The sequence below is a fragment of the Peromyscus maniculatus genome, chromosome 10 (assembly GCF_049852395.1).
Source record: "Peromyscus maniculatus bairdii isolate BWxNUB_F1_BW_parent chromosome 10, HU_Pman_BW_mat_3.1, whole genome shotgun sequence".
In the NCBI taxonomy this organism is placed as follows: domain Eukaryota; kingdom Metazoa; phylum Chordata; class Mammalia; order Rodentia; family Cricetidae; genus Peromyscus; species Peromyscus maniculatus.
This window is the reverse complement of record NC_134861.1, coordinates 12,272,866-12,299,715: the sequence shown is the minus strand read 5'-3', so window position 1 is coordinate 12,299,715 and position 26,850 is coordinate 12,272,866. Positions and strand designations below refer to the sequence as shown.

The 26,850-nt window shown below is 46.4% G+C and overlaps 2 protein-coding genes across 4 annotated transcripts in view; both read left to right on the top strand.

The window, feature by feature from the left end:
* Nucleotides 1–1,240: 1,240 nt before the first annotated feature.
* Nucleotides 1,241–17,454, top strand: Hus1 (HUS1 checkpoint clamp component). 3 transcript variants are annotated; one of them, XM_006973018.4, is made up of 8 exons: nt 1,241–1,364; nt 1,825–1,952; nt 2,032–2,208; nt 4,459–4,566; nt 5,531–5,605; nt 10,031–10,130; nt 11,817–11,936; nt 13,437–17,454. In XM_006973018.4, exons 1-8 carry the CDS (start codon nt 1,313–1,315, stop codon nt 13,517–13,519), a joined length of 843 nt encoding a protein of 280 aa, XP_006973080.1. In that variant the 5' UTR covers nt 1,241–1,312; the 3' UTR covers nt 13,520–17,454. The 3 variants fall into 3 exon arrangements, with proteins under 3 accessions (XP_006973080.1, XP_006973079.1, XP_015847330.1); XM_006973017.4 differs by having other exon boundaries at nt 4,456–4,566; XM_015991844.3 differs by having other exon boundaries at nt 1,283–1,414; nt 4,456–4,566.
* Pkd1l1 (polycystin 1 like 1, transient receptor potential channel interacting) overlaps nt 14,004–26,850 on the top strand; it is a 127,831-nt gene continuing 114,984 nt past the window's right edge. The window contains exons 1-2 of the mRNA XM_076546950.1: nt 14,004–14,028; nt 23,684–23,786. Of these exons, the coding sequence (XP_076403065.1) occupies nt 14,004–14,028; nt 23,684–23,786 (128 nt within the window). The remainder of the gene's footprint in view (nt 14,029–23,683; nt 23,787–26,850) is intronic.

Below are 26,850 nucleotides of genomic sequence, written 5' to 3'. Positions count from 1 at the left end.
TATATATATATATATATAATATTAACATATATAATATATTCACTTTATATATATTATATTCACTTTACTGATAGTCTGCACTATCAGCTGTTTTATTAATATATTAATTCTATGTACCAAGTTAGAAACAATTTTTCTTTTTTTTAAAAATTTACTGTGTGTGTGAATGTGAGCATGCTCATGCCAAGGTATACATGTGGAAGTCAGAGGACAACTTTTGGAATTACACCAAGGCTCAAACTCAGGCCTTCATGGTAAACACTGTTACCTGCTGAACCACCTTGTACCCTCCAGAAATCTAGTTTTATATTATTTTCAAAGGAATGTAAGAATATTTGGAGGGGGCTGAATATGTAGTGCCTTGGAAGAATGCTAGAAAGTGGGGGAGCCTGGGAGTTTAATCCCCAAAGTCATTTTTAAAATTTTACAGCTGTGATCCTTGAAAAAACAAAGTGTTCTATTCTGGATTAAAAATCCTTTTAAAACAATTCTAAGGACACTATACTAAGAGGGCTTTTGTTTGTGTATGGTACTGGGATTAATGCAAAAGTCACAACTGTGTTCAGCAAGTGATAGAGAGAGAGAGAGAGAGAGAGAGAGAGAGAGAGAGAGAGAGAGAGAGAGAGAGAGAGAGAGAGAGAGAGAGAGAGAAAGGGGGAGAGAGAGAGAGAGAGACAGAGAGAAAGGGGGAGAGAAAGGGGGAGAGAAAGGGGGAGAGAGAGGAGAGGAGTCCTACTCTCCTTTTTTCTTTCCACCCCTCCTTTCCTATCTTCCCCTTCCTTCTTTCATTTTCTTTCTTTTTAAAATGCTTGTTGACATAATGTCACTAGGATGCCCAGCTAGGTTCCCAACCTGAGATCCCCTCGCCTAAGCACCCTCATTAGCTAGGGCTAATAAGAATTTTATAGGCTCTGATGAGTTTCTATAGAGACAAAGGTGCAGAATTATCACTTCCCATCAGTGGTCTTCGGGCATCCTTAGTCAAGTCATGTGTTCAAGGTTTTAAAACGTTTCAAAAAATTTTCAAAACTTCAAAATGCTACGTTGCTAGGGATCTAGGTGTTTTTCAGGACGTGACTTCTCGGAGCCGCTTCCCTCCACCTGGGGTGTGAGGGGTGAGGGTCGCCAAGGTTGCGGATGGGCGGCCCCCCTTCTCTGCCTTTGACCTGCGCGAGCGAGCGCCCAGCGGACCTCTCCAGCCGCAACGTCTGGGCGGAACCTCTGTGCGAGCGCCCGCGTTTCCCCGCCGGGACGCTCCGGGAGGGACTTTCGCCGGCTTTGGGCCGAAGCTGCTACCGGCTTGGAAGCCGCCATGAAGTTTCGCGCCAAGATCGTGGACCTGGCTTGTCTGAATCACTTCACACGTGAGCTGGCAGGGCTGCGGGGAGCGAGCGGAGAGTGCGCCTGCAGCCCTGTGAGAGGACCGGCGGGGTGGAGGGCACAGCTGGGTTCAGTTGGCTGGGAGGGCGGCCCTGAGGGGGGCGGATGTCTACCGGGGACCTTTCCCTTTGCAGCGATCCCTCCTCACTCTTTCTTCCGCCGGGACTGTGCCTAACCTTGCTCGCAGTCAGTTCTGTTCTGCCGTACCCAGCTGCCTCCACGTTTATGTAGGATGTGATCCCCGGTTGTCAGTTACTCTCTGAGACTGTTTCATTTTTGGACCCTGGTGCTGCGGGCTGTGTGCCTCGCAGGGTCTTCCAGCAAGATGTGAGCGGCATTGAAGTACTAGTGTACTAGATCCGTGAACTAGAAGTTCTGCAAGATGACCTGTAGGCTACCCGCAGTGTGGCTTAGTAACGGCTTGCTTTAACCCCCTCGCTACAGGAGTCAGTAACATGATAGCCAAGCTTGCCAAAACCTGCACCCTCCGCATCAGCCCGGAGAAGCTGAACTTCATCCTTTCGGACAAATTGGCCAGTGGTGGGGTGAGCATGTGGTGTGAACTGGAGCAGGTGAGCAGGAACACCCAGAGGCCCTGGGCTCCAGCCAGGAGTGCTGAAAACGCCATAAATGCCTGTTTCTGTCCTGCAGGAGAACATTTTTAGTGAATTTCAAATGGAAGGAGTCTCCGCAGAAAACAATGAGATTTATCTAGAATTAACGTCAGAAAACTTATCCCGAGCCTTGAAGACTGCCCAGAATGCCAGAGCCTTGAAAATCAAGCTGACTAACAAACACTTTCCCTGTCTTACAGTGTCTGTAGAGCTGGTAAGTGAGAGGAAAAGGATTTCTGAATTTTTTTTTTTTTTATACGAATGTCTTGTTTTGGTCTAGAAAGTATAGGAAGTTATAAGCCTGAGCTTTCAAACAATATTCTTGAAAGTGAATTAGTTTCATTTAAAATATAAGATCTAGTCCAGCAAGGTGGCAAATGTCTTTAATCCCAACACTTAGGAAACAGAGACAGGAAGATCTCTGAGTTCCAGGACTGCATAGAGACCCTGTCTCAAAATAAAATATAAGATCTGGTTCATGACTTACATGTGAGAAGTGTACCTTGTCCTAGTCATTTTTAAACAAAGTCTTGACTGCACAGTGTTCAGCAGGATACTGCTTTTCCCAAACAATCAAACTACTAGTTAGAACCTCTTTCTTTTAGGATGTTGTCATCTTGTCTAGATGTTTTTGATCCATCTTCATCTTATAACTTCCCCCTCCTATCTTATCATCTGTAATCTTCTTAAATAAACAGTCCTCGTACTTAAGCAACACATTTGTTTTAGATGCTACTACTAGATGAGTTTAGTGAACAGCCTCTCCTCAGAACACACAAAAACACATGTACAAGATGGTATTTGTAATTCCTAACATGTTTATAGCTTTTCACATATGGCCCAAACTATCTTGGAGCCAAATCATAAATTACTACCCTCTGAGTTCGCTGGAGATGTCGTTTTTTCCCCCAGTTCCCAGGCTGGTGACATTAATTAGACTTTCCACATGGAGTTTCTCTTTGAAACTTTTCCTTTCTTTAGTGCTCTGCCCCAACCCACCCAGGCCCCCATTACCTTTACAGCTTTCCTTTCTTATGTGTGCTCTGCACATCTAGGGGTGAGTATTACATTTGTTTTCAAGCTGTCTATAGAAGTTAATTCCTGGCTTCATAACTGGTTATGTGTTCTTAGAGCTAATTAGAACATTCTGAGTAATTCCAGTTGTCTTCATCCAGCAGCAGTAGAATTGTGACACATGATATCCCCATAAAGGTTATTCCTAGAAGATTGTGGAAGGGTTTATAAGAACCCTCTGTCCCAGGCTCTGATATTAAGTTTGAGTTTAAATAAACTTTCTTAAGGAAAAGCAAGATCATAATATACAATAACTTTTCTGAGTAAGACTGCAAGATACTTTGGTTTATTTGTTGTTGTTGTTTCAAGACAGGGTCTCACTATGTAACTCTGGCAGTCTCAGAATTCACTATGTAGGCCAGGCTGACCTCAAACTTACAGAGATCCACCTGTCTCTGCCTCTTGAGTGCCATGTGTGCCACTATTCCTGGCATACTTTGGTTTCTGAGTTTTAGAGATGCTTCTAGAAATAAACATGGTTTATCTTTTTAGTGGTGCAGAAACTGCAGAATGCTGAGGGTGTGGCGCACAGTGGTGTCTAGGTGACCCGGCAGGTTTGCCTCTGTCTGTCTCCTGGGTTTATGGATGCTGACACTCTGCCTGAAACCCTGTCCCCTCATCTTCCGCTTCCCAGAGGCTGTGTACCTCTTTAGTTTTGGTGTCCTCCAAAGCATCACCCCAGAGGGTTGTCCTTTCAGTCCCCTCTGGCAGCTCTCCCTCATCCAGCCTCCTCCTCCCCACTCTCCCTCATCCAGCCTCCTCCTCCCCAATCTCCCTCATCCAGCCCCCTCCTCCCCAATCTCCCTCATCCAGCCCCCTCCTCCCCACTCTCCCTCATCCAGCCCCCTCCCCACTCTCCCTCATCCAGCTTCCTCCCCACTCTCCCTCATCCAGCCTCCTCCCCACTCTCCCTCATCCAGCCTCCTCCTCCCCACTCTCCCTCATCCAGCCTCCTCCTCCCCACTCTCCCTCATCCAGCCTCCTCCTCCCCACTCTCCCTCATCCAGCCTCCTCCTCCCCACTCTCCCTCATCCAGCCTCCTCCTCCCCACTCTCCCTCATCCAGCCCCCTCCTCCCCGTTCTCCCTCATCCAGCCTCCTCCCCACTCTCCCTCATCCAGCTTCCTCCCCACTGCGCTTTCTTCAGGCTCTGATGAGCATCTGGTGCAGCTTTGCACACTTGCCTTCTAGTTGCTTCATTTGGTTCCACTGGGGCCTCGTTGGGACCCAAAGCAGAACAGATGCACCATGCCGACAATATTGGTTGAATAGATTTTGAGAGGATGAAATAAGAACATTCCATTTGGAATTCAAAAGGTTTAGCATCAGTTCTTGTGTTTTGGTTTTCTTTTAGCGTTGACAACATAAAATATTGTGACTTTTCTTAGCAGTTGTCCTCATCGAGCAGCAGTAGAATTGTGACACATGATATCCCCATAAAGGTTATTCCTCGAAGATTGTGGAAGGACTTACAAGAGCCGTCTGTCCCAGACTCTGATGTAAGTGTTGTCTGTTGTTCAACACACACTAAAGGGCAGGATTGAGCTCTCCAGGGCTAGTCGTCATCTTGCGGTGTGTTTTGTTTGAATTTGTATAGTTTCTGAAAAGAATGCGAGTCATTTAACAAGACTCCAGGCGTGAGCATGTGCCTTTTGTTGTCTGTGTAGATCCTGTTAAAGAGCCGGTTCCCATTTAGAAATGTCATACTTTCCATACAGGAGTACAAATGCCTTGCTCACTGACAGCTGGTAGACAAAGGAAACAGAGCCTAAGTTATGCTTTGGAAGATAGTGTGTACTTTCCATGACTCTGGGCCTTTGCATAAACTCATGTTTCACAGGCCTTGATGAACGAGCCAGAAAAGGCATTTTGTTGACTTGGAGCTTAGGTTAACAGTGACCTTCTAGGAACCTCAGAGCCATTGCAAATAAAGAGGATGGTCCTTTGTCTCTTGCATATATGTAAAGATTTTAAACAGATACTGGATGAAATGTGTAGTTGACTAGAAGGTGTCTTTATAGGTTTGGAAAAAGCCAACATTACATACAGCACTGTTGGTACCATAGCGCAAATGAGTTGTGATAATGACTGGCTGTGTGTCGAACAGTACACAGAAGGCCCCTGAGTCCTGTAAAACATTTCCCAGAGGAAGGCTTCCTGCTCAGCACTTGAGCTGTATTCCCCTTGGACTTATATATAGGTATCTCTGTACTGTGTTTCTTCATGAACCAGAACAGTGCTCTTGGGAGTATGGTCACCATGGTAACCAGATCCAGGTATCCAAGTATCTTTATTTCCTTGAATAAGGTAGTGAAAAGTTTTAAAGGAACTTTATTTAGAAAATTAAAAATGTGATTCTGAGTATTTAAATACAAGTACAATTCACAGTTGTTGCCTGAGTACCTGTCACTATAGACTATATTAAGATTTCTGATGCTTGTGACTTCTCTTACTGGTTTTTAGGTCAGTATTTATTTACCAGCCTTGAAGACTATGAAGAGTGTTGTGGAAAAAATGAGAAACATCAGCAATCAACTTGTAAGTGATTACTCCTGAAAAAAAGCCGGGAGTGAGCTCTAGCCATGTGGGTGGGACAAGTGGCAGCTTCACCGTAGACCCAGGTGTGGGTGCCCCCTCACCACCACGAGGTGTCTCAGTTGGTAGGTTTCTCTCACTGAGGCCCCGCTGGGGAGGACGGAGCTTGGGGTTGAGATCTGGCCCATAGGGACCTGTTCTAATGCCTTTCAGCTCTCACTCACTGGGGACAGCTTGCCCTCGGTCCCTCGTGTTTATAGTATACCAAGAGCTTGTTCCCACAGTTCTGGTATTTTGTTTCTTGTAATTTGGAGGAACATTGCAGTTTTTGTTGGTCCCTTATTTGATGCTGAGGATTAAACGGAAGGCTGCATGCAAACTAAGCCCATATTCTACCACCGAGCTGCGTGAGTAGTCGAAGCCCCAGTATCTTCACATGTTAATATGCATGGGCACGTCATACACTAACATAGATGGATTCCCCTTATTTTTCTGTATATTTTTGGAGGCCCCAGAATACCACAACAGTGATGGAAAATCATGTGGACTATCATCATATTCACACATGAGCATATCCTGAATTCCACCTTTATTTACTCCTTAAAACGACATTCCATCGTGTTCCTGAATCTTTTCAAAGCCCCTGCCCACCCGATCCACAAACATTGACTTGCCCAACCTCCAAGGCCACATCTCTGGCAGCCAGGCCCTCCGAGCTGATCCATCCTGGGCTGGCCCTGTCACCTGCCCTCTTAGAGCCCTTCACAGGTTTTTTTTCGGGCTGTTTTACACTCAGTTGCCGTGCCTCTTCTCCTTGGAAGCGCTCAGCCATCGGCAGTGCTCAGCCCAAGCTCCGTGTTGCCCGCAGCAGACTTCCTGCACTGAGCTGCTCTCCAGCATGCCTGTAAATCCTCCATTATCTGGGAATCTCCAGAAGTGCAGCTTCAAGGAAGGGAAATCCTTCCTTAACCTTCTGTGTCTCAGAGTCCAGGGTCGGGCTGTCGCTCAGTAGTCCAGAACTGCTGGGTTACTGCATGGATGGCAGTAACAGTTAGCTCCTAGGAATCCTTACATCACAGAAGGATTTTGAAACCTAGAAAGTGGGTTTTTTTAGATGGTGTTGTTTTCTCTTGAGTCCTCACTTCAGAGCAGTAGTCTTGGGAGCTGCCATCTGAATGGAAAATAATTTCGTTTGAAGTAGCTCGCTCTGTGCTGGCAGCGATCTTCACTGCCACTGCCACAGTGTTGATCCAGTTGTCAGGCCGGCTTCCTCTAAGGTACCCCGGGACTTCTAGGACGTTCAAGAGGCCCAGAGGGAAAAGTCAGGCACTTAATTGAGGGATCCATTTGCTTGTTCTTTCTGTTCCATGGAAATGAGTCAGCAAAGTGGAGAGTGAGAAGTGAGTAGTGAGAGCAATGGCAGTTGTTTCTCTTCTGGAATGCTCGACAAATAGCCAGATGCATATGAGATCTTTCTGGGTACCTGGGAAGCCAGAATTCTAAAGACCTAAGTAGATGCCTCCAGGAGAAGCTGCATGTCTTAATAGTTTGTAGAATAAAGACCTCACAGAGTTAGGAAATTATTGTGGTCTATTTCCACATTTATGGTGAAACCTCCCAACCTCACTGACAACCGTCAGTAAAGGATCATTGTTGTTTTAATCTTAGATGGTCTCTTTTTTTTGGTTTTTCGAGACAGGGTTTCTCTGTGTAGCTTTGCGCCTTTCCTGGAGCTCACTTGGTAGCCCAGGCTGGCCTCGAACTCACAGAGATCCGCCTGGCTCTGCCTCCCGAGTGCTGGGATTAAAGGCGTGCGCCACCAACGCCCGGCTAGATGGTCTCTTAATAAAAAACCCAGAGCCACATGTCAGGGTGAAAGCTGAAAGATCAGAGAAGCAGAACAGCCAGCCACTAGTTCTTACCTCTACAAAATCCTCAGCCTAAAGAGAGTGATTTCCTGTTTCCTCACGCCTTATATACCTTTCTCTGCCCTGCCAATTACTTCCTAGGATTAAAGGCATGAGATCTCAAGTGCTGGGATTAAAGGTGTGTGCCAACACTGCCTGACCTCTATGTCTAATCTAGTAGCTGGCTGTGTCCTCTGATCCTCAGGCAAGTTTATTAGTGTACACAATATATCACCACAGATCATGACTGAGTCCCATAAAAAGACACTGCATAGAAGATGGGTGAGGTCCAGATTCAGAAGGGGCTGGGGCTGCTGTTGTCTTAACACTGCGTTTCTGGTTTGGTTGTTGGTATCTGCCTAACCAGTCTACAGAAAGGCCATATGCAGTCTACAGTCAGCATTCTGCCAACCAGTAACACAAACATGCTACCTAATCTGGAAAGGGGAAGTGGGCATCTGTGTCAGTAGGGCGATCCTCTGGGCATGGCGGGCAAGGGATCCTAGGTCAGTGAGAGGAAAGGAAGTCACCTGCTGGCACAGCTCTGTAGTCATGCTGTAGGTTAAGACATACAGCATCAGCATGCCTGGAAACTGGTCAGCACATGGTGTCTCCCATGCTTATTCCAGACAGTTTCTAAACTCCAAATCTTCCTTATTCTAGAAACAAAACGTGGTGGGTTCTTTGAACTTAGATGAATTCTTATGTTGAGCTTCTGACATTATACACGGAGTTTCCCAAGCTCACAGTCTTCTCCTCTAGTCACTTCCTTGGAATCAGAAGCTTTCATGTTAAGACTTCTTTCAGTAACCCAGAGCTCTTCTAGTCTATTTTTAACCCACTGTCCTATAATCTGGAATGGTAAGTCACCAAAACAAAATGTAGACAGCAATGCTTGTGAATGTCCTGGGGCTCTCCCTGGAGCTCTGTAAAGCTCACGTGTGGCCCGTGCCCATTTGTTTCCAACAACTGTAAATTTGATGGCTTCTGAGAAACCGTGGTGTTATAAATAAATACCTATTAAGAAAGCAGCTTGCTTTGGCTCTAGATTCACTGCAGGCATACGTAGTTTTAATGCTTTCTTCAACTTCTTCTTCTTCTTCTCCTCCTCCTCCTCCTCCTCCTCCTCTTCTTCTTCTTCTTCTTTTTTAAAGATTTACTTATCTATCTATTATGTATACAGTGTTCTGCCTGCATGCCAGAAGAGGGCACCAGATCTCATTATAGATAACTGCGAGGCACCACGTGGTTGCTGGGAATTGAACTCAGGACCTCTGGAAGAGCAGCCAGTGCTTTTAACCTCTGAGCCATCCCTCCAGCCCATTTTCAAATTCTTAAAGTCTGAGTCATGGAACATTAGATTTTGACTCACACATGATCCAGAGTGCCGGATACGTGGTGCATTTGGTCAGCATATGGAAGAATTAACAGCAGCCAACTCCCTGAACATGCCACTCAGAGCTGATTTCAGATGCAGTTATCTGTACTATCATGCACATTGACATACTCAATTTCCTGAGCATCAGGGTAAGATCTTACTTTTCCCTGTGGCTCCCTTAATCATCACTAGTTGACTGCTGACTAACGTACACTACTATTGTACTGGTACCCACTATAAACCACCTCTACATTCACCAGAGCAGTGACAGCTGCACTGCTTGTGACAGCTGCACTGCTGCCCCTGTCATAGGTCACAATGCCTCCAGCCCCAGGTTTCCCTTAGCTGCCCCCTCTCACTGCATCACAGTGCTGCTCACCCTAAATCCTCTGTTCTCCAGTGAGCTGGTCCTACAGAGCGTTCCCAACATCACATCTGAAGTCACATCCAGCAGAGCACACGTCACAAAGCATTGCTACAGGACATGGTCAGAAATCAGGCAGTGTTAGCATGCCCTGGAAACTGGTCAGAAGTATCGAGTCTGGGCCCAGACCCGAATCCAAAGTCCGTCTTAACCAGATCTCAGGGATTCTCATGCACAGAAGTGTGATGATGGTGTGGGGAGGTGTCCCTGGCCCCTCTTCTTGCAAGAGCCATAGACACCATCTACCATGCTTCTTGCATTAAACGAGGAAGGAGGAAATGGCATCTCTGAAGGGTACATAGCTTTGGTGGTTTGATCCATCCTTCCTGATCCTTTCTACCCATATAATGTTCTTTCTCTTACCTGCCAGAGCACTCGTCCTGTTCAGTTAGGATCCTTTCACTCCATCTCCCTCCACCCTCATTACTTTGCTGGGGCCTCCAGAGCCCTGATTCTTGGCAGAGTGTCCCAGCAAGGCCCCTCCCACCCACCCCCACCCCCGTCTTAGTTCTCCACTAGGGGGTACCTTCTTGGTTTTTAGGAGATTTCTGAGTTCCGGACTCTCAGAACTTCTCTCTGTGGTTGATGCCTTGGGGGCTTCAGTGCCCTGTGAGGTGTTAGGTTTGGGGCACTGCCTTGTTACCCAGCTTTTGTGGAAGCTGGTGCCCACATGTTGTTGGTTTTCCTCTTTCCAATATTGAATTTTATTTATTTTGCAGGTTATTGAAGCAAACCTGAACGGAGAACTGAACCTAAAGATAGAAACTGAGTTGGTATGTGTGACGACTCATTTTAAGGATCTTGGAAACCCTGTATTACGTGAGTTTTCTTGTGGGTTATATTTTGCCTCTAATAAATAAATTGTTTCAATATATAGTGATTTTCTTAATGAAAATGTTGAAATTTGGTTTTCTTTGTTTTACTTGAGAAGGGGTGGAGATTAGATTTCTTGTCCCTGTGACATAATGGGGCAGCTAACACTAGGCAAGAGGCCAGGCCACCAGGCATTGAGGGTGTGCAGAAGGGTGTTTCCCTTCCCTGGCATTCAGGTTGCAAACATTGACTTCCAAGAATTCAATAGCTCTTTGTAGTTGGCATCTTCTTTGGGTCACTAACCAGCTCCCAAATAAAGACACAGAGACTTATTATTAACTATGAATGCTCATCTTAGCTTAGGCTTGTCCCACTAGCTCTTTTAATTTAATTGAATGTGTTTCTATTCATCTTCAGGCCTTTTTACCTTTCTTTCATTCTGTATGTCCTACTTTCCTGCTTCCTCTGTGTCTGTCTGGCCCCTGGTGTCTCTTTTCTTTCTTCCCTGAGCCTAACTCCTCCTCCTAAACTCTCCCAGCCTGGGAGTCCCGCCTGTACCTCCTCCCTTGCTATTGGCCATTCACCTTTTTGTTAGACCAATCAGGTGCCTTAGGCAGGCAAAGTAAAACAGCAACACATCTTTGCATAGTTAAACAAATATTCCAAAACAGTTTTTCATATGTCACTGTGCTCTGAAAGGTTAAGATTCTCATCTGGACTGGAGTCAAAAGTTGTGTTTCTTATTTTCTCCTCTACTTAGTTCAATCCCTGTAAAGTTACATTGGCAGATACAAATATGATACAGATGAATTTGGTCACACTTTTCACCTTATAAAGGTCAGGAAGAAATGTGCTATCAGTTCAGTAAGCCTTGAAGGAGGTTGTGCAGCTTGGTGAGCAGTGAGCCCAAATTAGAGTCCTCTTCTCAAATGGAAGTGGCCAGAGAGCCAGAGGAAAGGTGTCTGGAATGATGGGAGGGCCATTTTTTGATATACATGTGTTGCTAAACAGATAAGATGGCGCCATCACTTTTAGAATTATGACTGGTTATTGTAGGTTTGCTTTCACATAAGCACAGATATTACCATAGCCTTGAAAGAAACATTTACTTTGTAGTGAGGGGCACATTGCTCCAGCACAGTGAAATCCATAGCATGAAGGCTGTGACAGTGGTGTGTGGAATGACCTTGGCTTTCATGCTGTTGTGTTTGCAGTACTTACTGAGTCTAGAGCCTCTGCATGCTAGGGAAGTGATCTACCACTGAGCTACATACCCAGCCCTGACTTGAGTTACTCAGTGTCAATCATTTTGTTTCACAAAGCAGGTTATCAGCACTGGAAAGTCTGATTTCTGATTTTCATTCTACTATGTAGAGTTAGAAGTCTGGCATTAGCCGTCTGTATTTCAACCTTTGAATCCATATTGAACTACAATTTTCTTTTGCGCAAAGAGGTGACTGAGTTATACTTCAAGGAGTTTTAAGTGAAGCTTCTCTGGAGGTCACAGTATTTTAAACAGTTCAAATACCTGCTGAATGAGTGACATTTACAAGTTGTAGTCTACTAGGTTGCTAAAAAGAGCTATGGGGTTGATCAGTTCATAAACACCCATTGCATATTTCTGAGTTCCTTGTTATGTCCAGAGATGCTGGGTTTTAAAAAAAAAAAAAAAAAAAATTGATGTCATTTCAGCCTCTGAGAGCGTCTCTCAAAACAGACACCCAGAAGACATGGCCCAGGTGCACATCGACATAAGGAAGCTCCTCCAGTTCCTTGCAGGACAGCAAGTGACTCCCACCAAGGCTGTGTGCAGTGAGTTTGCGTCTCCAGTACTCCCTCTAGCCTAATATGCGTGCGGTCTTCTAAGTGCAGATATACCCAGTTCCAGGAACTCAAGCGCCATGGGCAGTCGTAAAGTTTCCTTGAGCTAGAAGAAGTATCTGGAGACACTGAAGAGTGATGGCGAGCAGTGAGGTGCTGGACTGGCAGTGGGCTGGTTGATGTCCTGTAGGGCAGTGGGCTCTGCCTATGGTGCTGTCTGCACCTAGCAGACTATCTCACACATTTGACAGAATCAGAGCCCGGTATATGCGTTTTCCTAGATCTGAGTTTCAGCTTGAGCCATTTCCGTTCCTTTCATTGCCCACCTGACCTGTGCTCACTACCAAAGTCCCCTCGGTTGTCGGTTATTAATGGTTTAGTCCTCGTCCTGACTCTGGTTGCACACTGTCCTGTTCCTCTTCACCTGCTCTCTCTACTGATCTAGGAATTTCATCAAGAGCTTCCCGAGGCTCTTTGTCTCCTTGTTTTGTTTTGTTTTAAAAAAGGCATAGCAAGGTCACATAGATGTGACCTCCCTCCCTTTGTGGAAAGTGCCCAGGATGACCTCTCATCCACAAAGCCGAGGAAGATGACCTGGGACTAGACCATATAGTGATGGAACAGAGAGTTCTGGGTAGCTCTGTCAAGGACCAGCTGTTCTGAAAGAGAAAAGGGATGTATCCTAGTTAGGGTCACTATTGCTGTGATGAAACACTGTGACCAAAAGCAGCTTAGCGAGGAAAGGGTCTATTTGGCTTACACTTCTACATCACTTATCATTATCAAAGGAAGTCAGGACAGGAGCTCAAGCAGCTCGGGAACCTGGAGGCAGGAGCTGATGCACAGGCCATGGAGGGGAGCTGCTTACTGGCTTGCTCCTCATGGCTTGCTCAGCCTGCTTTCTTACAGAACCCAGGGCCACCAGTCCAGGGATTGGCCCACTCACAATGAACTGGGCCCTTCCCCAGCAATCACTAATTAATAAAATACCCTCTGTAGACTTGCCTACAGCCCAGTCTTACAGAGGCATTTTCTTAACTAAAGCTCCCTTCTCTCTGGTGGCCAGCTTGTGTCAAATTCACATAAAACCAGCCAACACAGGATAAGAAAGCACAGGAGAGACTGTGTGAGCATCTGTGGGGTGAGGACACGGGAGAATTTGGTGGTATGTGGTACAGCCTATCAGAGTGCACAGGACCACAAGCACTCAGACCGTGTCCATATACTTTGGTCACCTCACTGTGGGTACCTGCTTTTACCAGGAAGGCTCATTTGGTTAAATCAACCTGATTTCTCCCCTACAGCCTGGGCAGCTTCATTCTTCATCACTCGCGCGTCCCCAGTGGGTGGCAGTAGCCCGTGCTCGTGAGCCCTCGTGAGCCCTCAGAGGGAACAGGCAGCAAGTATAGGAGGAGGTGTCCACGGTACAGCATCTGTCGTGATAGGTGAGGATGAAAAGCTGTCATTAACATCCGGGTCTTTTTCTCCTAGATATTGTGAGTAACAGAATTGTTCATTTTGACTTGCTTCTGGAAGACATCTCCCTTCAGTATTTCATCCCAGCCTTGTCCTAGCACCGCCTCTCCAGACCTGGGAGCGCAGAGACCTTTGCCGTGATGAGAGAAGCACTGGGTGATGTGGTCAGTCAGCTGCCTGTCCTCACAGCACCACAGACCTGTACTGCTGGGCTTATTTCTCCCCCTGTGCTGCTTAAAGGCCAAGTGGAATGAATGAAGTACAGCTGGATAACCATTCCTTCATAATACTCAAATCCACCACCTGTGCCTCATCCTGGGTTTAAGCAATTAAGAAGAAAAGGTGGAATTGATTTCTTTTTAGGGTCTTTTGTTGTTTTTGTTTTCCTTGGGTGCTTGAGATGAGACCAGGGCCTTATGTGTGCTAAGCACATGCTCTGCCCCTGAGTTGCTCCCAGCCCTGTCTGAAGTTTCCGTAGCAGTTTGTCACGGAAGTTGCCGAAATCATCATCCCTAGAGAACTGGTGTTGCAGTTAGAATGCGCAGGAGTACTCCCCAGCTAGTTGCCCGTTCGGTCCCCGGTATGGCGGAGCTGTCTGCTTTCCGATGTGAGTGTGTGCATCCCTCCCACCCCACGCATCTGGGAGCTCAGTGCAAGTGGACACCACCACCCCCACCCCCCAGTCCCCGGCAACATGCCTAGTTTCTCACTGCACTCTGAGTATACAGCTGCAGCACGTGGTGCCTTGCCCAACTTCCTGAAGAGTCAAGTTCATCCCCTTCTCACTGCCTGCGGAGCCGGAGAGCCTGGGGAACCTGCAGTCTCAGAGCCTGGAGACACTGGGAGCCTGAGGGCCCGAAGGCCAGTCCAGCCAACCCAGGTCCCATCTTGAACTGGTCCTTTGGTGTACTCTCTGCCTGAGCCCGCTTTGGTTTTAGGTTATAACTTACTTTATGTTTTTGTAGTGCTCAGGATCAAACCTAGGACTGGGTACATGCTAGGCAAGCACTCCTCTATGCCAAACTATACCCCCAGTCATTTAAATTGTAATTTTGTGTAATTCTTCCACAGTATCAGATCTACCCTTCTATAAAGCACATTGTTTTGCATAAAGCACTTGAAGCTTGGCCATCATGGGCCTGGCTGTGTTCTGCTCCTTATTGGAGCTAGCTCACCCTGGAGGGTGTGCTTTCTCCAAAAACACCCTAGCAGGCTTCCTGTTTTGACTAGGTGCCGGGTGTCCCATGAGGTGGCATCAGAAACTGTTTTTTTCGAGTCAGAGTCAAAGCTTAAGTTGCCTAGGGTGAGATTTTTTTTAAAGGGGAGGGGAGGAAAAAACAAAGTAGGGCATTTCTTTTTGGGCTTTTCCATATTATTTAGGGAAAGTACTGTTCCTCAAGCGCTGCTGGGATTCTTTTTTGCCATTTCAGTTTTGATTAGACAGGTTTCTCTGCAGTAAAGCTGGCCTTGAATGAGTTGTAGCTAATATTGGCCTTGAACCCCTGAGCCTCCCACTCCCAAGTGGGAGTCTTGAGATGACAGATGTGAGTCACCATTCCTCTGGCTCTTCTGATATTTGATAAGATATATTTGGTTAAACTAACATTTTAGAATTAGGGATTCTTTCATTGTTAAAGCGTTTCTCTCTCCTTTGGCTTGTCATGAAAGGCAGTCCAGGTGCCGTGATAAAGCCTCATAATCATGATGCAAATGAAATTTCAGGACATTCCCTATGAAGCTTGTTTCTCTGTCTGTGCCTCACTAGTCACTGACGTCACCGCCGCGCCACGTTCTGACGGCGATGACGTCACAGTAACGTAACACGAGGGAGAAGAAGCCTTCCTCGGCAGTCGAGAGGCTGTGGTCTTTCTGGTTCTTGTCACAACTTTCTGCATAGTGTTCATAGCTTGTATCTCACAGCTGTAGTCAAGGGAGGGAGCTCGGAGTGGGATCATGGGAGCTCGGAGCTACTTTGTGGAACCCCATCCTGAGGTGAGACTGTGCGAGAGCAGAGAAATTCTGCCATCGGAGCATGGGGTCTGAGGCTTGGAGATGCGTTTTTACTTACTCTGATGGCCTAAGACTTGGAGGCTTGAAGAGTACTTTCCTGAATGTTGGAACCAGTAAGATACCCCCTGACGGTTGCCTGCCAGGCCTCAGAACCCACATCCCTGGTAGCCATGTCTTGAACTGAGATTTAAGACTGGCCTGAGACAGGTCAGGGATGAAGAATTCTTAGTGCAGCCACTTGTGCCAATGTCCAAGCAGCCGTGTTATCCTGTGGCGCTCGCTCCCTTGGTCCAGCAGGGACCTTCCTGCCCATCAGGTCTCCAGACTGTCCTGCCCAGCATCCTGCCACAAAGAAACCTGCTCTTAGAAGGAAGCCTGAAAAGCCTTCAGCATTAGTCTTGGAGCAAGAACACTGGTTCTTTCACCAGATGCAGCGGCCAATGGCATTCATTGTTTTTAAGAGATATAATTCTATATTTTTTTATTTTAAAGATTTCATTGGGACATCAAAGTGCACACAGTCTAGAGGGTTTTTTTAGACAGTTCAGTCATGCAGTCATTCCCCACCTTTTCCTCTGCCTTCCCTCCTGGGCAACTGATTAGTTGCTCTCTGTTGCTAGGCTTGCTTGTCTGGACAGCTCTGGAAACTCCTCCCCAGCCACTCAGGCCTCTGGTAACCACCATCCTTTACTACTGCTGTGGGGGCCTGATAGGAGGTTCTTGGCCCTTGTAGTTCTATATCATTGTCTATATATTGAATGCATTCGTACCTCAGCTGTCACAGCATGGCTTTCGCTCATGGCCATCCTTGTATAGTGAGTCTGTCTGGAAATTCTGTATGCCTGCATGCACTGCAACCATTGCAAAGCTTGATGGCATTACCATTTCTGCAAGGGTGGGCTCCCAACAGTCACACTTTGATTATAGTGAGGCTCGTCCCACTTTCTTTCATTCCAATGGCCCTGCGTAGGCCAGCTCTGCTCTGCTCACACTGTCCCATGAGAAGAGACCAGACCCAAGTAGGTCTCCTTCAAAGTCTCAGAATGTGAGGGAGCCAAATGCCCAGCTCCCAACTGTTTGCTCCACTGTAGAATCAAAGAGGAATTCTCCACGTGTGCTCCTGTGAGCTTGGTAGAGCAGCCTCATAGTTACCCTGACTGTCTGTCTCTGATGGTTTTGCATCTCTCTGGGGCCCAGTGGGTACCACAGCCTCACTCTGGAATTTGGGGAATTCAGGGTGGTCATCTTGCTATTGGAAAGTTACTAGTTGGAATTATGTGGGGACATGGGGAAGTCACAGATTTCTACTCTGCCATTTTGCTAATGCCACACTCCAATTCTGTGCTTTTGTGTGGATTCTGATGGAGAATCTAAAAGGGAGATTGAGCTTGTGTATTTTTCTCTAAGAACAGTCTTTAGCTGGGAGATGATAAATTAGGGTCCCTTGGACATTGGTGGTAGCAGTGGGGGGGATATTAGTACCACTTCCTGGTATTCAATTTGCTATTTACTATCTGTGGGAAACTTTGAAACTGCTCCCTTTGATGTACTACTTACGCTTATAAGACTTCTTCTACAGGTTATAGTCAAAGCTTAGTACTGTTATAAGTTAAGGATTTCTTTTTTTTTTTTTCCCCGAGACAGGGTTTCTCTGTGTAGTTTTGCGCCTTTCCTGGATCTTGCTCTCTAGACCAGGCTGGCCTCGAACTCACAAAGATCTGCCTGCCTCTGCCTCAAGGATTTCTTAATGTGAATGAATAGGGAATTGGTAGATGATCTGTGCTTGATACAGCATCATTTCCTAATGCTACAGGACAAGTATTGTGTGTACCGTAACAAAACCAGTAGGATGTTGTTATTCAGTGTGACAAAGATGACCAGGAAGCATGTGTCTAAACCCAGCTAGCTCTGGGTGGTTTTTATTTCAATCTTTGTAAATTTGTATATTTTCTAACAATTTTATAACCAACTTTGTAATGAAAATATTTTATAGTATTAAATAAACGTGTATTATTTGATGATTTCTTGAAATGTATTAATACACATATTCATCTGGCAACTTTAATTTCCTGAACATTTTAGTTTAGGATTAATTTTGACAGTACATCCTTATTTTCTGCAGGGGAAAGTTAGACTTTTTGCCATGTTAAAGTTATACTGGGTTAAGAGTATGGAGCCTGGATTAATAAGGCCATTTTATATGGGAAAATTCCTTCTTATCATGGGTCCAACATGAAAAAGTTAGTTAGCTTTCCTTCTCAGTGACCAAATATCTGAGATAATCAGCTTTTAAAGAAGAAAGGTTGGGACTGATAAGATGGCTCAGGGGGTAAGGGCCCTATCTGAGTTTGAACCGGTGGCCCACACTGTGGAAGGGAAGAACCAACTTCTCAGGAAGTTGTCCTCTGGTTCCCATATATATGTATACAATGGCATATATGCGTGCGCACAAAGACACATACACACAGATGAATGAAATTTACCTGTTGCTAGGCAAAAAGCAGGAGGAAGGTTGAGACATCAGTATCCCTTTCAAGGGCACACTCCCAGTAACCAGCCTCCTTCAGCCAGGCCCATATCTTACAGGTCCCTCCAATCCAAGCAGCTGAAGATCAAGTCTACATGTGGACTTCTGGGGGCATCTAAGATCTAACCTGTATCATAACTGAGTGAGGTGTCTAACAGTCTGCAGAGGAAAAACGCTTTATTAAGGTTTCTTAGTCTAAGCATTTTGGGAGAGAGCAACTAAACCAGAATTTCTCATAATCACTGGGCAATCAATAAGAAGTCCAGGAACAGTGGGACAGGGAAACCACCTGCCTGCAGTTCAAGTCCCTGTTGCCAGCAGCACTCTGAACAATACTGGATTCTATACTCTAGCACCCTGGGACTAAGACCTGCCTCTTCCCAGCACCCAATCCTGGACAATCAGTGACCTCCTAAGGGGCCACCAGTGAGTGGCTGGAGTTAGTAGAGAAAATGCAGCACTTCAGCTCATTTCTAAATTAGAAGGCATGTGTCAGCACTTGAGGGCTTTACATACAAATGAAACCCAGAAATTCACCTTGTTTCCAAGGGACATTGATGGCCACAACTGAGTTCCCAACACCACAGGGTGCACTGGTGCTTTGCCTATGGGTATAGTATAGGCAAAGGACTCCAGTGGCATCTACTATGGACAGTCAGTGTGTCTAGTACATCATGACACCACTCAGTTACCATGGAGCTCTCTACCCAGGTAGCCTTCCGTTCCTCACTCAGGCGTGTTTATAAGCTTAAGCTTCAGCGGCTCCATGTGTAAACACCCTAAGCATGTTTACCATACACGTGTTCATTTAATTATCATTATCTTCCTGACAGAGACGACATCCTATAGAGCTTGCCCTGTGAGCTACCCTGTCTGAAGGGGAAAATACAGGTGACCAGACAGAAGCAAGAGCCAGAATGAGTTGAGTGTCTTCCCTGGGTTTCTGTGCTTTAGTCTGTCCATTTCCTTTGTGGTTTGCAGATTACTCTACCCAAGAGTCAAAGAGTATAAGGAACCCCTGTAGGTGGACAGCACAGGACCAGTGCCTCCTTCCTAAGGTCCCACTCCATGTTCATGCTGGGGCTTCAGCAGCTCCGGGAGCATGCGGCAGTTTCAAATCAAGAATGCGCTGCTCAATGTCACTAGAATACCTAAGTACCCAGTAGATCTCCTTGCTGACTGAACATGTTGCAAGTACCCATGAGAAAGAACATCTGCTTTACCCCAGATCCAGGGAAGAGAGAGGCTGTACATTGGGCACCAGGTCTCTGAATTTGCCTTTGTGCTGTACATTCATAATGTGTGTATATGATCTAGATTTTTAAAAAGTAGCATAGTGGCTCAAATGATGCGGTTCATACTTCCATATGACACGTGCATGTGTGTCTATTGTCTATATCACAGAGCATTTATATTAGTATAGGCAAAGCACTCCAGCTAAAATGTTTAGGGAACATTGCAGAAGAGGGGACCAGGATGTTTGTTGTCCTAGATTGTGTCCCCTAGAAATGTCGGAGAAGCTACACCCATGAAGACTTACCTTCATGCATAGCATGGTTGCTGCCCATGACCTGAATAGGAACAACACCAAGAGACACGCTGACATGGATGGGGGAAAGTTCAGGAGGCCTCAACCCTAGACGAAGAACTACAGGTAACTAAAAAACAAGTATCAGAGTTGGAGAAACAGCCTTCCTTCCCCAGGGAAGAGCACATCAACTGGTTACCCAACACCAAAAGGTCAGCCCTGAAACACATACATACAATAACTTTATAAGGACTGAGCAGGTGGTATTTATATTTGAAGAGTGTGTGTATGTGTGTGTGTGTGTGTGTGTGTGTGTGTGAGAGAGAGAGAGAGAGAGAGAGAGAGAGAGAGAGAGAGTGTGTGTGTGTGTGTGTGTGTGTGTGTGTGTGTGTGTGTGTGTGTGTGTGACAGCAACTAAAGAAAAAGTGTCAGCCAGGCAGTAGTGATCCACGCCTTTAATCCCAGCACTCAGGAGGCAGAGGCAGACAGATATCTGAATTTGAGGCCAGCCTGGTCTACAGAGAGAAACCCTGTCATGGACGGCCCCTCATGCCCCCGTTAAAAAAAAAAAGGAAAGAAAGAAAGAAAGAAAGAAGGGAGAGAGAAAGAGAGAGAGAGAGAGAGAGAGAGAGAGAGAGAGAGAGAGAGAGAGAGAGATTAATTTGAATGAGAGCAAGGTGGAAGGGGCGGGAGAAATGAAGGGAAGAAATGATGTAATTATATTATAAGCTGGAAAAAATTTTAAGTTGTTTAAAAATTTTCAGGAGCAGGAGAGATGATACAGGCAGCTCTTCCAGAGGTCCTGAGTTCAATTCCCAGCAACCACATGATGGGTGACAACCATGAGATCTGGTGCCCTCTTCTGGCCTGCAGGTATACATGCAGGCAGAATAGTGTACATAATAAATAAACAAACAAATCTTTAAAAAAAATTCAGACCAATAAATTTCCCCAGAGAACATATGTGTGTTGTGCTTTTCTTTTAAAAAAGTGTTGAAACAATTTAGATAAAGGTGGTCATGTGGATTCCCTGTGCTCACAAAGTATTAAGAGAGAAAAATCACAGAGGTTGCCAAACCCTACAACATTGTCGTCATCTCTACTATGATTGCTGATGGCGTCCAGACAGAGAACAGTTAGGGAATGGGGTCCGCCCACGTGTCAAATGGTCAAAGGAACAAAGGCATTTGGCGGCAACATTGAGACATTCAACCATTGTTCTAGATATTTTTATTTTGAAGTAAATGAGAACCGTGGAAGATTATAGAAGAGATAGGCATCATTTGTAATTCAATTATGTGTGCCAAAGTACCTCATCTCTCCTCTCCCCTGCCCTCCCCTCCCCTCCCCTCCCCTCTCCTCCCCTCTCTTCCCTTCTCTCTTTCTCCTCCTTCTTCTTCCCCAACTCCCCTCTCTCTAGTGGGGAACTGAACCCAAGGCCTAGACACATGCTCTATCACTTAACTAAACCTCCATCCCTCCATGTCCCACAGTTGGTACCAGTTGTAGCAAAATTGTTTTCTGTCACTTAAAGATGACCTTAAAAGTGTGCACTGACCAGGCATTGCAGATGACAGGCCACCCTGCTATTTGTCACAAAGGCATGGACTTTGAAGTACTTAATACTCTGTTCCCTCTAGTGAGACACTGTTGATCTCTGTCATTTTAGGGTATACTCATCTTTGAGGGAACAGCCTTCTAGCCTACCAGGGCTCCTCTTTGCAGGATGTTTCTCAGGGGTGCCTTGTCATTGGTTCATTGCCCTTAATATGCTAATGAGAGCAGGGAAGGCTCACTGCTCTGGCTCCTAGGGAGGGAGGGAGGGCCGGACTGGGCTGCATCAGGACCCTTCTGTGGACATCTTCCCACCAGCACTCACTCAGCAGAGCCAATTGTGGTCTTTATGCTGAGCAGAAGACCCTGTGGGAGCAGGCTGCCTGAGAATGGGCTGGAGGGTGCTCATCACAGCCTGGGCCCTGTGCTCCTTGGAGCACTCCACTCCAGGAATCAACTCAACCAATGGTAAGTTTCAGCTCTGTCACAGTCTTAGCATCTACCCTCATCCCGTGCTGTGCCACCACAACTTACCAAAATCTGTCTAGACACTGTGTTTGATGCTCTATGTGTGTTGGGACCCTGAGGGTGGTGAAGGCTGGGGAATGGTGCCATAAAAGACGCAGAGTAACCAAAATGGGCAATAGGAGACATCCATAGGCTGACTCCAGGAACAGAGCAGAAATGAGAATTGGCAAGTTTGCTGCCCAAGAAAGGACACACTAGCCTGTGTGTTGCTCATGAGTGAAAGGTGGAGTGATGCTGGCCTGCCCTTTGGTGCCTTTCCAGCAAGCTCAGCTTGAAAGTGTATGTTAGCTGTGAACTAATACTAATCAGAATCTGGGCCGGAGATTTGGGGTGCAAAGCTGACTGTTCCTCCAATCATCCTTCTGGATTATCTTCCCTGTATCTTTTGTGATGCACCTATTACAACTGCAAATGTGTTAGTGCCCACATCTGAACGCGGCCTTCTCCAGTTGGCTTAATCACGTCTACTTCTCAGCATAAGTGGGGCGTGCCTCTGGCCTGCACTACAGGCTTCCCTCTGTGCTATGCTCCCTGTCCTACTGGTGAAGTGCTCGGCAGATCCCAGGCAGTGCAGAATCAGGCTGAGAGTGTGGACAGCCAGGAACGCCATTCCTTAGCTGGGTAGGGGCAGTTTAAGAACACAGCCCCCGCATGATTAAAAAAGAGGAGAGCCAAGCACAGGCCACCAGGTTGTTCCGAGGCAATGGCCACTTCCTGCTCACTGTAGTTAACCATGGCTTCCATGTCATCGTCTAGTGCTGGGGAAGCTAATTCTTAATCTTACTTCACTTACATTCCAGTATCTCTGACGGGCTGGGTATTTCCCTTTCTTCACTCCTGTCCCTCCCTGGAGCCTGTGCTTAGGAGTGTGACTGTCACAAACTCTGAATTTCTCACCTTCCTTACATCCCAAAGGCAAAAGGCATGTAGTCCTCCCAAAGGGCAAAGGGTCCTGATGCTGGATGTGGCAGGTGTCTTTACTCTTGGCTCACTTTAAACATGAGGTGTTAGATCTGTCACAAGGCATCCAGATGGGGTGTTAGAGAGAGAGAAAACTCTGTTTGTGTACAAACAAATTGCAAATTGAAACTGATTCATTCCTTGAGAACAAATCCACTTTGAGTCACTAATAAAGCCGCAAAGCACACATTTCCCCAAATCCCTTGCACTTACCCCAACAAGAACAGACGATGGAAAATCAAAGGAATTAACAGAGAGAGAGAAAGAAGATTGGAGACCGCCATCAACCCTTCTTGGAAAGACAGGACAGTGGTGTCAACATGGCCCTTTAGCCTCCATGGGACTCAGAGGTTCTGCTTACTCAGCCTGCCTACTGAAACGACTTTCAGCAAACACAGGATGTAGGTACATTAGCCAGCCCAGCAGGCTCTTCCCTGTGCCCCCGTGGTTCCTTCCCTTTCCCCACTGGGAAGAAACTTTGTACAGGAAAAGAATCCCCACCCTACCAATTAACACCTTCCTCTTGAGTTCAGTGCAGACCCACAGACAATTCCAGAAGGAAGGACTTTCTAATTTCCCAAGTAAGACAAAGCAAGACTAAGTTTTGTATACTCTCTATGGAGGTTGGAAAGTTTCTGTAACTTAGAATTAGAAGAACTACCAAACACTTTTAAAAGTAATAAGGGGATGCTTTGCAACCACAGAGAACTTGGTCCTTGCCTCTGAATGGCAAAGTGGGAAACGAGATGACAGATACCCAGAACAGTTGGTTCTTTGGGTCCGAAAGAGAAGGGGTGCCATGAGAGATAATACAGAGGAGCTTAGGATGCTCCCCGTGAGTCTGTGTAATGGAGATGATTCTGGATGTCCCCGCTCCCTGGGTGTCTGGACTTATCAGCTTATAAAGCTGTTTTCCTTACCAGATTTCTCTCACTTCTTTTGCACTAGCTTGAGTGGTTGATCTATTCTAGGCAGTCACACAAAGATAATCTAAACAAACATGTCTCCTAAGGAGAGGGTAGAGAAGTGAGTTTTCTGATTGGGAAACTAGTGTTGCAGTATATCTTTTTCTCTGTGCATGCTGGATATTCTGATGTGAGTTCTCAGTGCTGAGACTAGAAGCATCAAGTGTCTCTGTCACCCTGTGTCTTGCAGTGAGTGTGGGAGGAAGCTGGTGTACTGAGTGTGGTATCCAGGATCAGCTAGCACAGCGCGTGGCTGAGGCAAAAGCTGAGGACATTTTTGAGGACCTGAAAAGGTGAGCGGGCATTGTTCTAGACCTGGGTGGGGGAAGATGAGCTGGACTGCAAACTCTGCACTCAAAAAAAGGAAATGTTTCTTGCAAAAGAATTGGGTTTGGTTTAGATTTACTTATTTTATTTGTATGAATGTTTCCCCTCGTGTATATATATGCATTCCTGGTGTCTGCAGAGGTCAGAAGAAGGCATCAGGTCCCCTGGAACTGGAGTCACAGATAAATGTGAGCTACCCATGTGGGTGCTGAGAATTGAATGCTGTCCTCCACAAGAAAAAACAGTACTCCTAACCTCTGAGCCATCTCTCCAGCCTCTCACAATGAATGGTTATACTTGGATGCGAACTACCCCAGCCAAAGGCTCAGAAGTTGAACACTTGCTCCCAAACAGTGGTATTATTTGGGGAGCTTGTGGAAACTAGGAGGTGGGACCTGGCTGGAGGGAACAGGTTACTGGGAGCACATTCTTGGAGCACTGTATCTCATAAATAATGTTTGCTTTTAAATGGCTTATGTTAGATATTTTGTCAGAGTGACAATAAAGTAAGACAGTAATAGTTCACTCTTTTTTCAGTGGGAGAAAAGCAGGATGACGTTGAAGGAGTTGCCTGGATGAAATAACTGTTCATACCCAGAACTGCTTTAACCTGACTGCTGTCTTCATAATAAATCAGGGTGTGCCTGTGATGTCCCAAAGTCTGGCCCAAAATATCTGTATGTAAATTTAGAAAAGTCCAGTCTTTCTACCTTTCCCAACACTCTGCTGCAGAAGGATCTGAGCTCCGCTGTGGCATCCTGGTCGCTCATATCCCAGGCTTTCTCTCTGGAGTACCATGCAGAGGGGTCTGAGCTCCGCTCTGGAATCCTGGTCGCTCATATCCCAGGCTTTCTCTCTGGAGTGCCATACCCTGGAGAAGGTTCTGCACTTGCTTAAAGGGAGAAAGAGAAAGACACAAGCTGCTCTTGCCTTCTCAACTGTAGCAGTAGATGTTGCTGAGAATGCATTTATCATGAAGGCATTTGAGAGGTCTCCCAAGGCTGCTTTCATCACTGGACAATGCCCATCACCCTTCCTACCAACCCAACAGGTTGCCTGCTGCTGGCAGAGGACAAAGGTTGCCTGTCAGTTCCTCCGGAGAAACTAAACATAAGCCACCGATCCAAGGGCACAGCACATCCTATTTCCAATCTCTCCTCCCTACTCTCCTTTAGTGTGGCATACTAGTGTTGTTCTGAGGACATGTGTTACCTGAAACTGCTGTCCGCTGGCTGCTGGTGGCCAGGTGTGGCACAAACATCTCCCATACCCCCTTTCTAAGTCCTGAAACAGTCAAGCTGGTCTGGCCTTGGAAGATAACTGTCCTCTGGCCTGGCATGGGGGGGGGGGGGCGCAGCTAAAAGGCAGACTTTGTACAGGTGGCTGGGACCCTGCTGCTCTTCTGAGTCAGACTGAATATGTCCCAAATTCCAGTGTGGGACCCTGGCAGGACACTTCTCCTCATCCCCACTGTCCTCACCTCCAAACCTGAGTACCCTTACTGTCCCATCTGTCTGCCCCATCAAGTTACTGCAGACAAGAGGTGAAGGAGCATCAGAAGTATGTTTGCACACCTGCCTTTTAGTTCACTGTCTGCTTCTGCGTCCCGGCCATCCTTTCTCTAAAGACACCAAGAGGTGAGAACAATCGGACTGTCCTTGTTGCTACTTGGAAATGCCTCTGTTCAGTGTCACTACTGCCAAACATTGTTCAATTTGGCACTGTATTTTTCCCATGTCTCTTTAAAATTACCTGCCCTTTTCCCCCAAAGCTCTTCTCCTGCCGACTTGCAAACCCTTGGTGTTAAAATATTCGATGATGTCAGTCGGAAGTTAAAAGAAATTACTCCGTTGCTGTGAGTAGCAAGTAGACTGCCCCTCAGCATGGACGGAGGGGCATTCCTCACAGTGGAGAGAGGTTAGGAGGCCTTTTCCACAGTCCTCTGACCTCCAGAGTCCCGCCGTCCTTTGAGTCTGCAATGTGGTTGCTGGTTCCAAGGCTGTGTTCTTCTTGTTCACTCCCCCTTTCTCTGGCCTTTGAAAGGTGAGCCTAGTGAGAGGTAGATGGCGTTACCTTTGGAATTACTCAGTAGTTTATCAGAGGCCATCTGCACCTGCTGCCTCTTGTAAACTTCACATTTAGGCTGCCTGCGTGCTTCTGGCTTTCGCCATCTTTCTTCACCTCCATAACGTCCTCGTCTGCCCTCTGGTGGTGGCTTCCTGGTTATTGCATCAAGAACCAAGTTCATGAAAATTGATTAGCACTACCCAGGTTTTTGGTCTTTAAACAGCCTTTCTGAAATTAAAATACACACATCCTCCTCATTCCATTGACATCCAACAAAGGTGAAAAGAAAACTATAGATTTAAATGGATAAAAAGAGTTGAATGCATTTTCACACAAAAAGGATCAGATTAAGACCCTTAACTGTCATGGAACAGTACAAGAGGCCCTTGCTGGCCCGGCAATGCCAGCACCAGCCCTGCGATACAGGATTCTTTCTTCTCCATTGAATTAGAGGAAGATGGAGGGGGAGGCAGAAAAGAGGGAAGAGGAAGAGAAGGGGAATGGCGAGAGGAGGCGCTGCTGTCTAGAAGGGCACCATATTTTGCAGGAGCTGGGAGATGGATGGCGATTTCCATTACTCCATTGCAGCTCTCTACTGTGGCTAGCAGCCAGTGTGCAACACACAATCCTAATAATGCCATCAACTGTCAGAGCCCAAACCGGAACCCAAGTTCTAGTCATCTGCTGCTCTCAGATTGTTTTTGACTGTCAACTGAGTGTCGGTCATAATTAGCTCAGGTATTGAGGAGCCAGGTCTGGAGGGCAAGGTCCAAGGCCTCAGGCTGAACGGAAGATTAGTTTGAGTCTGGAGAAGCCGTCAGGGAGTATAGGGGAAGGTCTTTGAATGGAGCTGGGCAGCAGCTTTTAGTGCCTCCAGAACCAGTGTGAATGCTGGTTCAGTCTGAATGCTGGCCTTTCAACTCGCTAATGATGCCAACCCTTCCAAGTTAACTTATTTCCCTC

What these genes read in the sequence shown, in the direction of transcription:
- Hus1 (XM_006973017.4), top strand. Translation starts at nt 1,313, where the DNA reads ATGAAGTTTCGCGCCAAGATCGTGGACCTGGCTTGTCTGAATCACTTC. An exon ending in TCTTGGAAACCCTGTATTAC is followed by an intron (nt 10,131 to 11,816) that starts GTGAGTTTTCTT and finishes ATGTCATTTCAG; the next exon opens with CCTCTGAGAGCGTCTCTCAA. An exon ending in TCCCACCAAGGCTGTGTGCA is followed by an intron (nt 11,937 to 13,436) that starts GTGAGTTTGCGT and finishes TTTTTCTCCTAG; the next exon opens with ATATTGTGAGTAACAGAATT.